The 14,379-nt window shown below is 46.0% G+C and overlaps 2 protein-coding genes across 2 annotated transcripts; one reads left to right on the forward strand and one right to left on the reverse strand.

Annotated features, from left to right (window-relative positions):
* Positions 1-432: 432 nt before the first annotated feature.
* N7511_008457 (uncharacterized protein) lies at positions 433-750 on the forward strand (the record flags this gene model as incomplete). The annotated part of the gene is made up of 1 exon (XM_057130834.1): positions 433-750. The coding sequence occupies one exon, from the start codon at positions 433-435 to the stop codon at positions 748-750; it is 318 nt and encodes a 105-aa protein (XP_056981565.1).
* Positions 751-5,245: 4,495 nt separating this feature from the next.
* N7511_008458 (PP2C family serine/threonine-protein phosphatase) lies at positions 5,246-6,712 on the reverse strand (the record flags this gene model as incomplete). The annotated part of the gene is made up of 1 exon (XM_057130835.1): positions 5,246-6,712. The coding sequence occupies one exon, from the start codon at positions 6,710-6,712 to the stop codon at positions 5,246-5,248; it is 1,467 nt and encodes a 488-aa protein (XP_056981566.1).
* Between the last annotated feature and the right edge of the window lie 7,667 nt (positions 6,713-14,379).

A 14,379-nucleotide genomic window follows, 5' to 3' on the forward strand; every position in this document is an offset into this window, starting at 1 on the left:
TTTTCCTTTACTCACGTTCAGACTAGAAGACAAGTTCACGGGTAGCCACCTATCAAGCGTTTTGCTATGTTCCACAGATGCAATATGATTTGCGTTCGATCAACGGTATCGCTTGTCTTGAAAACCCCTTCCACGGACTATTGTCTAACTCGCTCTATTTTCTCTCGTATATTTCATAATCCGTGCTACGTGGGGATTACCCTTTCTTGAAAGCCTTCAACTCATCTCTCTGCGCATATAATTATGAATTGGTTTATTGGCACCAAATTGTGGGTGGTCGCAAGGTATGAGCATGAGGAACTCATGATCTATGCATCCTATATACTAATAACTTCCTGAGTAACAGACGCAAGAGATCTTCATGTCCCTCGAAATCTTTCCGAAAAGAAAGCCGTCCAGTTCCTGTGGATTGTGCTAGATCTACAGGACCAAATGCACACACCAGCCTACCCGAGCTCGGCACACTTCGCTGCCAGCTTTGCCATGGTCGGCGGTCATCCTTCCATCATATCAATCACTCAATATATCCATCGATGTTCCCTCGAGAAGGGATCTGCTCGCGAAGGCGAACTGGCTGTGCGGCGAAGAAAGCCAGGGTCCAAATCTCCCATGGCACCCTCCCGGCGATACATGAACTGCCGGCAGAAGATATGGTTGCTAACGCGCTGCAAAGCCGACAAGTTTGCTGAGGTCGCGTCAATCGAGGCAGGCGAACCGGACTGGACCCTTGCTACGCTTGAGGGGATCTAATCAAGGTGTTAGAACTATGCTATCAGGGAACAGAATGACGCCGTTAGAAGTTCAAATTTTGGTGGTTGTGATTGTCGACTATCTGTGCCCCTGTACCAGCTTACTTTCTACCCATTTCGAATGATTACTCATTTCGACTTTTTTGGTTTGCGTATTGTTTTCTACGGGGATGAATACTGTAGCTTTCGGCTGTCCGCTGGAAATCGTCGTACTTGGCGAAATACCTTATTCGCCCCTGCTCCTGAGGCTTCTTGTGGTGAAGCCTGGCTGGCAACTGCAGTTTTCGAAACTGCCAGGCTCTCCACTATCCGAAGCCGGACTCATATCGGGATCGAAAATGGTTAGTCGAAGATTTCTTTCAGTATGTGGTCATACAGTCTTCATCGCAGCCTCGCGTATTGGCGGGCCTGCGCATACTGCATAGGCTGTCGGTAAGGTAGCGTAGTTTTGCTTTTTTTGACACGCGACGGTGCACGTCGAACTGGGGACACCTACCCGCCACGGCCTTAGCTCCGCATCAATTGTGAAATGGATGTTTGTCCTGACCCATTGATATAGGCATCATGACTTCCGCAATCTTGATATCAACTGGACCCTAAGAGCCCAGGGTAAACCACGCACAAAGCATGCCAACACACACCAGGCGATTCCTAGCCGGTCATATATGGCAGTGGTTAAATTGAGGAATCATGGTATCCTGAAACATCTTATCATCAGAACCGTGTTGGTCTCCATAGACGCAGTGGGCGTTTGCCCGTAAGCATTTCATCTTACCTCGTCAGTGAACACCGCCTTAAAAAGGCGCTTACATCCTAGAGGGGATACTGTTGTGATATGAGGCTTGTACAGACCAGGAACCAAGCCGAGCCATCGGAAGTAATCCCGAAGTATGTATACGAAGAATCAAGTTGATTGGAAATCGACTTGATCTTCTCGTTGTATATATATAGCCTCATGTTTCCTCTAAATAAATCATCAATTCCTACCTTTGAACTGCAACAGATATATCGGAATTGAGGGCAATACATGTTCCCTCAGTTTTCACGGAACTCGGTTAGGAAGCGCTTCCAGTCCCTGCGTCGTAGTTATGACTGATGTGTTTGTTCTCTTGGACCTTGTAGGCGAATGGGGTTGCTACATTTCTTGGATTGCTTACCCATTTTCTTCTCCTTTTAATTCACTAGTCTCAGCCGTTGCTGCATTCTCGAAAGCCATTCTTCTCTGACCAGTGTAGATGCTGGTACCACTTGCTGGGTTTGATACCATAATTGGGAATATATGCTGAGTTGTGATGGTGCAGCTCCACACAATGAGACAGAAACTGTCTGAGCTTACAGTACCTATTTTTTGAAGATCATTGTGCTAATTTGTCTCCAGAAGCTCATTTTCCCACATAGTACCAGGGTTATTCTCGACACTAGTGGACACTGCATTCTTTTCACAATCCACTTTGAAACCCGGAATAGTCAGTAGTACGCAAGCAGTTCATGTACACAGTGCCTCACCAGAAGTGACTCCGGAACTCGTCTTTCCATCCCCATATTCACGATCACGCCATGAAGACGTGTTTTCTATAATGCTTTCGGAACCAGAAGGTGGCAGCATAGTACGACCTTCTTCCATGCAAGAACTACCATCAACAATGCCAAACCCAGCAGGCACCCCTCTGAGTTATTCTTCCTGAAAGACGATTCCAGCAGATGAGTATGAGGCTACTGGGTCATTGATGCATTGGGAAAGCAGACATGGCGCGACTGATGTGACCGAGCAGCCCACTGAACCATTATCTTACATTACCACATCGGACGGTGATGTTCTCAATAATGGCGCATATAAGACTTGGATGAGTGAAACCGTGTTTCCATCGGCAGGGTACATCGTGGGTCTCCCAGAAGATTCCAGCAAGTCCTCCGAGTTGCATCAACTTCAACTACCTATGACCGAGCTTAAACCATATTTACCAGACAGCTCCCTGAAGGAACCTTCAGATGCGTATTACCACGGACAAACGGTAGCTAAAATCACTGCACCCATTTCAGCAAAAGTAACCAAGGCTAAAACAAGGTCTCATGGCATTTCTGCTATCCCTTCCAAGGGGAGCCATTCAGTGTTGTTGCGGGCCACTTCGGCCGACTCATCTTGGTGGTGCCAATTCCATATAATTAGTCGGCGCTGAATATTCCGTCGGTTTTTGCCGTTACTTACCGTAAATAGGATCCACATGGGGTACTTATTTGATCCCTTATCCAAGACATTATGGCATGACGTATAGGTGCTGAATAAAAGGATCATACAGTACACTAACTAGTAAGAATCCACTTTCCTTTATCCGACAAGGTATTGCATTTTTGAGATACATTGATCTGTGTCCCCTCCCCCCACTGGATCTTGCTGTTGAGGCGCTCTCAGATCCCAGGAGCTGTTCCTAGCGTGTTACGACGCTGGTAATCCGAGAATACCCCGTTTACGATACAAAGACAAAGAGAGAATGGGTACTTTATGAATAACCCTGTCCTTCGCGGTAAAATACCACCCTTCAGTTCGACATCCTCTACTAATAGGCGAGAAAATCTGGTAAAGTAGACCACCCGCGCTACGTAGAACTGATCCTGGTAAGGTTGTCGGCTCTCAGTGTTTTATACCCCAAATAGCTGACTGCTGCAGGGCGAGCTCTGATTCTTTGCTGAGGCTCTAAAAAATTTTATTCCGAATAATTTTGATCTCCCAATAATTGCCTTCAGAAATTACTACTTAGGGGATAGGGGTGATGATCACTATCGTTGAACGCAAGCCGCGCTCCTCACGTCTATGCAGCCTCTGTTGCTTTGCAAATCTGTAATCTACCGGGAACACCAGGATCCCATCGGACAGAGACGCAAGTCGACCTAGAGATACCGTTTCCGGTACTGGCCAATGTGACCGCCATCTAGACTGCGGGTCAAGCCTGGGCACAGCTTGTGCACCAGTCGTACCTTTCCACTCCGGCCTTAAGGCACCTCTATGAACGAATCAGTCAGCACGCTTTAGCTTTTGTGAATTACAAGGATGAGAAAGTGAGGAGTAAAAGCTCTCGGGCCCCGTCGGTATATATAAAGAGGGCTCAAATGCCTCGAAGCTTTTTATTTCATCGATGATTTTGGAATCAGAATTTTGTGATAAGCGCTCTACCTCGGTATTTTTGAAGTATTTGCCATAATATACATGAAGCGGATTCGATTTACAATTTCAACAGAAACTTCTCACTCAATAAGTACGACACCTAGCTTGAGTCTTGAATTGACCTTTAACATGGCCAGTAATCGAAAATATGAGTGCTCCTCAGACTCCACCATACGGACCAACAACACCCCCTCCACCTTTGCCAGATACCCCACCAATCCCCCCGACTCCTCAATCTGTACGACGCCCGACTTCCAGAGTGCAAGTTTGAGATTTGAACTGACCTTTAATGCGTAGTAATCGAAGAACGAGTACTCCGCCATACCGACTACAACAGCCCACCCTTCTGCCTTTGCCAAATCGCCCTTTAATGCCTACGACTCCATCGAACCTCCTACACTGTGATACAATGGCAGAGCAACAGTGCCGACTAATCTATCTGGTGTGTTGAATCCTAGTTTTGGTTAAGTCCGAGACTGGAACGTGTTGTCACTATTGGTTTTTTGATTAGATACAGGGGTTCGAGCAAGACTAAGTTACCTTTGATAATGAATATTGGTCAGGAGAACCTTTTAAGGAAGTCGCTGCTTTACAGCCTATATTGCGTACAACAATTGCGGTTTGTACACCATATACCTACCAGTGTGAAGGCTAGTCAAAGCCACTTTCTTGGGCGGGCAGATCGAATTGCTTTAATACCTCGAGAAAGTCCTCTCCCGAGACAATAGACTATCTGAATCGATGCCTTGATGCTTTGTTCCTTGCTGTACTATTAATGTGGACCCAAAAGGACGGCATCTGAAGGTAGACAATCAACGTATGTTGTACGTGATCGGATATCACTTTACACTATCAGCTTTGGACGCGAGTTTCAGCCCTGCTTGATTTTCCGATAACATTTGATTTCCTTTGTATTCGGAGGAAGGATTGGTTACATTCATTTTCTGAGAGCATATACGAGGCTATATACAGCGGCAAGACCAAGCTGTTTTCCAATCAGTTTGGTTCTTCAACTGTGTTATTCCTGCACGAATAGACTTTGTACTGTATACCAGATATATCAGGCATGAAAAAGTCAGCTTGAATCCTTCCTCCAAAAGGGTATAGTTCAGGGGAAATCCTTCCACTTAAATACGGTCTCTTTCTCATTGAGAAAGAGATCATACTTAAAACATCTCTCTGGAATATACTGTATGCATGCTTCATTCATCTTCTACTAAAAGTCATCGTGTAATTCAACAAAATAGCGGCAGGGTGATAAAAAATCTGCATAACAGCCTCAGGTCTTCTCGGCATGCTTAGACGCTCCGCTCTGGATGCTGTGATTGTAATTATTTTATTTTTCCAGATTTGAGACATTAAAGAAAACCACCTGCACAGTCGTATCGTCTCGTAGACGCCGGGAGGATGGAGAGCTGAAGGCAAGTCGGCCTGCTATCAACTCGTGATGATTTCCACCCAGTGAATTACGCACCAGATGCACAGCGACATTGTCATCTTGGACTGTTGTTCTTCCCTCCACGAACTTCCAGCTTACTCCTTTCCAGAATTGGCCGAAATCGAATGGTTCATATGTTGGCTCTGTTTTGCTATTCCTCTTCTCAGCTGCTTTCAATCCCAACCACTTCCCCACTAGATCGACTGCCTGCTGATTGGAAAGCATATCCCACAAGCCGTCTGTTGCCATGATCAGGAAAGAAGGGTTTCCAGGGTCGATCTTGATGCTTGTCACGACCGGTTCAGCCGTCAGATAGGGTGGCGTTCGAATGTCGTATGTTGGCACCAGAGGCGGTGGACCATAAAATCTCCGTTGCACATCCTTCTGGAATTCAACAGGCCACTTCCACTGGCCATCACCAAAGGCTCGTGAGACCGCAATCCCTAGCACCCGTCCATTCTTGACAATGTCTTCTTCATCAGGGTGCTCTTTATGAAGCCTGGCAATTTCTTCTTTGTTTTTACCGGTCTGATCTACTGACAATGGCATTGCTTCCCACCTGCCGTCTGGCCTTTGCTGACCCAAAACGGCCCTTGAATCACCAGTACACGCCACATGCAACGTGCCTGTGGTAGAATCGTACATGGAGAGCAAAGCGCATGAGCCGGAATAAGCGGGGGCCAGTTTCTTCACTTTCTCTTGCAACGATTCTTCGCTCTGAGACGTACCCAGAGCTGTTTTGACAATGGAATCATCGAGGTTCGTAAAACCGTTTATAATAGCGCGCTGCACCAACTCCTCTGGCACGGAAGTTTCGGTTGAGGTTGGCTTTATTCGACTCAAGCTGTGTCGGACGAATGGTAGGAGTTGCTTCTTTAGCAATTCTGATGTTTCCAGGCCTGAATGACCATCAAAGACAGCCCAGGTCATCCATTGGTTGCCTCCTTTCCATGGTGACGGAATTTTACCATGGGTGAACTGGTCCTCGCACGGGCTATTGGAAGCTAATTGAGCACCATCATATCTGCTGACGCCGGCAACGTTCTTGGCCAGAAATGAATATGCTCCTTGTGATATGATACGCGTCACTTGGTCTTTAGAAGGACCTGGTTCAACGTTCCAGTGCTCAGCTGGAGGGCTTTCAACATGTGGCGCATCGTCGCGAGTCGAAACGTCGCGAGTATTTACCAACCACCAAACGCCTGGTGTACCGACCACACCGGCAAATATCAAATATCGCATCAAGTTCGAGAATGAGCCCAAGCCTGGGCCAGAACCCTTGGTTGAAAATGAATTCTTGGCCCATCTCCGTAGGTTTAATGTTGTGGTCACGCGTAGTCGCGTTCCCGCCGCGCCCAATGGCATTGTTGGTAGGGTTTAACTGAAGAGAGGAAGAGAGGAAGAGAGGAAGAGAGAAAGAAGAGAGGGGGGAGGGGGGTGTTTAAGCAATGTATACAGGCGTATTTTGAAAATTCGGTTTTCCATCTGGTTTATGGGAGGAGATGGAGAGCGTAAAAGATGGCCCCTTGCCGCCCCATGTCAGTGACTGGTAACTATGATAAGGTGGGTCACGGTTTAGTCAGCATTCATTTGTAACTAACTTACCTTACTATGGGGCAGCTTCCGGACGCCAAGTGTGGCCTGGACACTTTAGACGCCTCAGCCGGGCCCTAGCTGGAGAAAACCCCTTCCAGCTTTCGACGCCCTCAGTGGGCAATTTAGACAATACATTACAGCTGTGTGTGTGTGTGTGTGTTTCATTTACCTCGCAATGAAAAGTTGAACCTTGGATTAAGGTACAAGTTTTAACGTAACAGACCCCCAAGCTGCGCACCCCACCCAACTTGATTATTCTAAATGGATTGTTCTCAACCAAAACGCCATTAAATTGAATAAACTAAACGCGAGATCTAGTGGGACATGACCTCCTATTATGACCCTGAATTCCACATTCGGAACATCTTGGTACTGCCCTCGTACGTGACTGAGAAAGGGCTAAACCCAGATTTACCTCATTAGATCCTTGCGGTAAATCAGGTTGTACTAGCTGCGATATCAAGGTTGATGCCTCTCTAACTGTAAGGCCTTCCTCACGATGTATTTGCCTTGTAATTCTAGCATTTTTGCGCCTTTTTTTTCGTTTTCAGCGCGTAAATCGCTTACTTCTTTCTCGAGAATAGCAGCTGAATGCATTGTGATTTGACAGGCTTTTAAAACCTGATTTATCGCTGAATTCAATGGACTCGGTGGGCTTTTTGAGCGCTGTTTTAACAAGACTTTTATCGAGGAAGCTTGTTTTTGTAATTGAATATAATTGGAGGGCGTTTTTGGCTCCCACTCGCTACCCCGGCTGGAGGGGGGGGGGGGTCGGCGTACGCGTGAGAATATTGACTTTCGAGAGTACCCGAGATGGGTTAAAAGGGAGTAAACCGGCGGCGGAGAAGCTATTTTTGATATTCTCCGATTTAAAGGCCTCAATTCGCGCGGCTTGGTAGGCATCGAGGAAATCAAGTTTATCAATATGACTGATTTTAGCCCGCATTTTCGATGCGATAATCCGACCGTACGCGGCCTTTAACACCGCAAAACAGCCAATATCGAGAGGCTGTAAAAGATGAGATGAATGCGGAGGCATACAAACTGCGATAATGTTGTTCTCCTCGCAAATTTTGTCGAATTGTGGTGTCAAATGACTGCCGTGGCCATCAAGTATCAAGAGTCTATACTTCCCCTTCGTACGAGAAGTAGTAGACGGATAAAGAGCTTTTCAAGCCATCGAAGTCCAATTTGATCAGAGGTCCATCCATTAGGACTTATCTCGATCCTCCAGTCATTTGGAAGGTTATCGAACCAAGATTCGATAAGAACTTTGCCTTTAAAAATCACGCATGGAGGAAGCGCCCACCCCGTTGAACTTATACACTCGATTGTAGTTACCCACGCGCGATTTCCAGGCTGTAAAAGTGATCGCCGACCGTATAATTCCTTTCTCGTTATAACCTTCATAGTCGAGATTATACCCATTGCAAATCCCGTCTCGTCAAAGTTATAGATATCGTCAAAATCAATCCCGTGTGTTAGGATTGTTTTTTGAACGAGAGAAAACCACTCAGAAAATAGCTTCGGGTCCTCGCATTTAGCTCGCCGATAATCGTAGCGTCTCGAGAATCGAGTAAATAGTAGGGGATGCCGTTTAACGAATTTTTTAACCCAATTTTCGCCGACCGTAGGTGGGGGTATAGATCCACGCGCCGCCAGTAGTATATCTGCCATTTCTCGTACAGTTGACGGGCGGGGAGCTGCTCCACGAGAATCCATAGAGATAATCCATTTTTGAAGCGATTCCTCTTCAATTTCAGTCAATTTCAGCTTTTCTGCGCGAGATATCGCGTGATTTTGAACCCCATGGAGGCGGTTACGGAGGGTCGATTCAGGTACGTCAAAACAGCGCGCTGCTCCACGTACAGAGGAAAAATCTTGCTTTCGAATAGCTTCAATTGCTAATGAAAGCCTACCCTCTTGCTCAGTACGATTTTGAGAGGATTGAGTACGAATTGGTGGCATGGTGGGTGGTTAAAGAGAAGAGGTTTGATTAATCGACGCGTTTTTGGGTGGGGTGCGCAGCTTGGGGGTCTGTTACGTTATTGTGAGCCGCAATTCCCTTTGTTGGGACGAAGAAAGCAAACGTACCAGCAAAAAGTATCGTAACTTCACGAGAGAGGTTATTCCCTTCATTCTGGTCCAAATTGAGAACATCAATTGCCGGGACGTTGCCCCACAGATATATTCCTTTACCAAATGGATTATGGAGGTTACTTGCAAGTTTTGGGCTTGAAAATGATGGCGTCCGTTTTTCTCTTTCCCAGCATGGGCTCCAATTGTCCTTCATCAAACTCGACTTGCAGATTATTTTGTGCTCTGGCCAGTGCGCTACCTGGCAGCGTTTATCACAGTACTGTTATACATGTTAGTTAATTACAATGTTAGTCTCCAAACTTACCGAGACTAGCTTGCAGTTACTGCACGAGTATTTGCTATCTTTGTCACAACCCGGGTCCGCACATGAGAATAAAGTAGTCGCAGCCATTTCACTGTCGTTAGTATAGTTGATGGTGAATATTTTCTATTAGTCTCGAAAGTTGCGGGGTTAGGTCTAATGAGATACACCGCAGACCAGGCTTGCGAGGCAATCGATCACTTTGTGCCACGACTCGCATACCCCTCACTTTCCGAGTATCGTACATTCAACGGTTTCTTGTCTACACTCTGACAAATCAGACGTATAGAGACCCAGTCCTAAATTATTAGTCATGCCGTCGTATTGCTGTCATAAGTTCGAACAGGCTATGTGTCCATCAAGGGACGTTTCATCTTAATCTTTGTGTGTGTGTGTGTGATTGACTTACCCTGACCTCCCGTTGAAACGATCAGCATGGGTCGGAATCAGTCTCACCATTTACTCACGGCTGCCACTGCGGGGCAGAAAGCGATCATGAGCGAAAAAGAAAAGCAAACTTTCTATCTGCCATGGTGACCCTGGCGAAGCGCATTTACGCGTCATCAGTGCCTCATGACTACTGTTATCCTTCGAATCTGATACGTGTTGGCAGAACTCATGCACAAGCCTGGTCAAATCGGCTTTCTTCTCCAACACCTTTGTTTGTCTTGCCAAAAGGTAAGATTTTCTGAACCCCTTTATGGTCTGTGTAACATCAACCGAGCCCATTCTAGTCTACCCCCTTCTCAGGAACTCTGCCCGCACCCTCTTTTTCTGTTATCGGGCGCCTACTCACTGCCACTCAGCCATGGATAAGTGAAAGTCTCACAGCTGAGCTAATGCAGATTGCCCTCAGCATGCCAACCAGTACGAATACGACAGCCGCTACATATGCACACCGACTTTTCCACATTACCGGCATCAAAGCAGAGAAGTAAAGCATATGCGTGCCCACGATGGGTATCCAATGAGGTTATAGCTTAACCAAAGCAGCCACTATCTGCGTAGAGCAAGTTCTCATCTTCGGGTCATGTGACGCTCCCGGCGGATCTATCGCGGGGTATAGAGTCTAGAGGTTATATCAGGCATTAGAAGAGAGCAATGAATATATTGTTTCTGTTTCCAAACACTACGCTTCATGAAAGATTGCGATGCGGCTTCGGTTGCTATCACAAAAAATATTTGCCGACTACGGTCTGCGTTAATAATTAGAGAGAGGCGGTGAATAGGATCACCCTGTGTGATATGCTTGCGGACCCCTTCGCACCATGCCGTTTCTAGTACTAAGAACTGGCGGTCGTTGATAGTAGCTGAAGTAGGGAATGATCAGCGCAGCCATGCTACTTGCAATCATTGTAAGAAACTCGTCAGTGACATTGCTTGCAGTCTAGAATTCCTCTCCACAACTATCACTCTTTGCACTCGTATTGACGATCGAGAACGGCCGAGGAACCAACTTTCAATACCACACGGCTCATACGCGTATGAGTCAAGGATATCGCGTCTTTATTGATTATAACCTGTCATGCCTACCGTTACCGTTCATAAAACATGTTCTAGTGGCTTTCCCTGTCTAGCCAAAATATATCTTCTGCTGTTTCATTGCAATTGGTCGAGTGCAGATGCCGGAGAAGCCAATCAAGCGGATTTTTCTCTGCGAAACCCTGTTGGCTGGGTCGGTGTGAGTCATGATTGCCTGAAGCGATCAAAATAAGAACACCGAGTCCTACCCTAAGAGATCAATAGCAGGTTAAACCCTGTCTTCAATCCCAAGAGGTTGAATGAGAAGCTCAAAAGCCCAGTGCGTCCACGGAGTTTCCATCATGGTATATGGACAACCAAAACTTTTTCTCTGCGCTCTTCTAGTGCTGGTAAGGAGTTGACTTCAAGCATAGGAGCTATGTTTACATCTATCGCTGACCCAAAGCCTTTGACTATAGCTTCCCACGGCGGCCCTGGTACTTGGAGCGTGAGTAGATTCATCTGAAACATTCATGAGTGACTAAAGCTCTCTCTAACTTACAAGTAGTCTCGCCTGGTGGCACACATCGTCTCTGCACCTACCCATACCCACCTGGATTCCGGCAACAGCAACCCTGATTTGTCCTCTCACCAGTGTAATACTAGCTATGCTCTCTTTTTGGGGTTCAAAAGCATCAACCCGGCAACGGCGTAGCGCCCGTGACTCGAAATCACCCACCATAGTTCTCGTGTTGAACCATCTTCACACCTTGCTGTCGACAGTACTTGCAACTGTGGCCCTCGCTTATATTTTGCCTGAAAACGTCTTGCATTGCCAAGTTGAGACGCTGTGGCAGACTTTTTATCATAACAAAGATATAGAAACAATCCGGTCAATTCAACAAAAGCTGAAGTGCTGCGGGCTTCGAAGTACTCGTGATCGAGCATGGCCGTTTAAGGACCGCAATCACGGGGACAACGCATGTGAAACGCAACTTGCATACAGAGAAAGCTGTTTGATTCCATTGATAGGCCAACAGCAGAAAACATCATGGATGATACTTGCAGCAGCTCTTTTGAGTCTTGCTCTAAAGGTGCGTCTGCTCTTATTCCGTCATTCAACCCAGGGCTAAGCATGAGGGTTCTTAATAGACTGGTATGAGCCAGTGGAGAAGCCAGAAGCCAAGTTGGTACGAAACAGTTTATGCGGAGAGCAACACCCCTGAAAATCGCAGAATAGCGAGTGAAGAGGAACCAGGGCAGACCTCTATAAGCAGCAATTTGTCTTCACCAGCCACAAATTCCAACAATCTTCTGCCCGAGTACTGAATTTTACCCCAAAAAGTCAACTAAATTGGATAGTTTATACGGACAGAGCCGAGGGACGAAAAAGTTGGGTATTGGAGGTCCAGTCATTATTACGAAGATCTATACGTCGTGTCATCAGCCTCGAAGTTGCATATGTATAGCTCTTGATAAACTGTGTGAGGGAGTACTGTCAAAGAGTTGAAATTTTTTAACATTTTTCTTTGTTCGCAAGTTAAACGTAGTGCCATGTAGGTCTATGCAACCAGATTCTCCCGGAAAGCGGTTGACTATAAGTATGACCCCGTTAGAGAGAATTTTACTGCGCCCACTTAGGGAGACAGAGATGCATCTTTGGGCTCGATGAGATAGCTTCTGCGGTTTTCGTTGATGGCGATAATACGAGTATCATGAAATAGACGATGTGTCTTGGGTCTAGGCGGTACCCTTTTACATCGACCAGGAAAAACCCGGAAGGAAACCAGCCATACTGTCCGTCAGAGACAGCAACATATATACATAAGGCACACTATTGGCTCGTGATAAAATATCTTAATCAGACGGTAGCGCTATCTTTGGCCTACGCTATAGAGCTTCTTAGATTGCTAAAATTTCTTTGGATATGGGAATGATGTGAAAAATAATTATGTCAAAAACCATTGAAGACTGTAGGGCTCTATCGTAATAGCTCATGAAAAGCTGAGCGTCAAAGCACTGCCCATGGACGCCCTTCGGTTCACGTTAGAAGAAATGAACTTGGTCACTCACAAGAGCCCAAGTACATGAACTCATTTGGTACTATAAGCTTAGAAGGATAGTAGTTCCAGCTGGGAAAAAAGCTCTGTTATATAGCTTGCATGTTAGAATAAGTCGTCTAGCAAAAGGTTCAGTTCAGACTTGCCGCGCTGGTAACTTGTTCCAATAAAAAATCTGATCTGGTAAGAACCGTAGCTCCCAACCAGAAAATGGGACATTTCCAATTACTTTTTAATTTTATTTAACCCCTCTTCATATCCACTTCGTACTGCATCTTTGCAAGATCATTGATTAGTGCCCTTTGTGGGTACTGTAAAAGCAGGCGCAGACCTTTCTCGTGATCACGATTTTATTGCGACTAGTGTGATTGAGTTGCCGGTAGTCACTGACACTATTGACGTGGCCAACTCGGCCTAGTGGCATGCCCAACTCGGTTATCTGCTTCGGGAGTACTGCGCTCATTGTTGCGTAAGGGAATAGCCCCTTTCTACGGTGCTGGATGAGAGTTGCAGATTAATGTAGCAGTGCTCCATAGACGTTATCACAGTCGCTGAGACTTAAAAGGGCACGCACAAATCACAATGTTTGGGAAATCAACTGTTTTTTAGGGTCTGTCACACTTGCTTTTATGTGGCATTAAGCCCCTCAAATTGTTTACAGCTAATCAGATTATGATTATGCAATCTATATGATGGTTGAAACTCAGATAGTGAAAGTGGTACTGGGGATCTGGTACATGCATATATACCGGCGCACTAGCCTTCTTACAGACAGGTAAGAGAAGCCATAAAAACATTCTACCATGGGATTTCCCCGGTGTAGAACTTTCGTAAGACGATGAATAATAGTGGATTCATAAGATACACTGATCATGCACCGAATGAATATAAAGCGATACGTACAGTAAAACAGTGATGCAGTAGGCTTCACGCACCGAGAAAGCTCAATATTTAGTCCACAATATTGCAGAAACTTGACCGTTTTATCTCTCTTTGACTCTATGTTGTTCATATGTAGTTACTGCACCGAATAGAGTTGTCGTGGTTTCCTTTCGCCCTGGCAAACTAAGAGAAGGGTGTAAAAAAAACATACGGAAATCCGAGCTCCGTTCAAGTCCAGAGTCCGGTATCCGGTCACGTGTTCAGATTTCCAAACCCGCCAAGCCCCAGCCTCCCCTTTTCCCTTTCTCTCTAGGCATTTCCTCTTCACCTCTCCTTCCCACATCATCGTCCTGTAAAGGAAGTATTGCTTTTTGTTGTTCGCGTCTCCTGTTCTGTCATTCCTGTGACTGCACAGGACTCTCCGATTTCACTTGTGGACTTCGGATTGGGCATGTACTCGGGGCAAGGCCGCAAGAGCTTTACCACTTTACTCGCATCTTCTTGTTATCATTACTCATCCGACATTTTACGCGAGTCAGGGCTGCTCAACGCTATTCGAAAGCCCGGGTGGGAGGGCTACTCGATTCATTGAGGGTTCCCCTTATTTATCCAGCGAATATTGCAACAACACC

This window comes from Penicillium nucicola, assembly GCF_028828085.1.
Source record: "Penicillium nucicola strain IBT 29836 chromosome Unknown utg000009l, whole genome shotgun sequence".
Classification (NCBI taxonomy): domain Eukaryota; kingdom Fungi; phylum Ascomycota; class Eurotiomycetes; order Eurotiales; family Aspergillaceae; genus Penicillium; species Penicillium nucicola.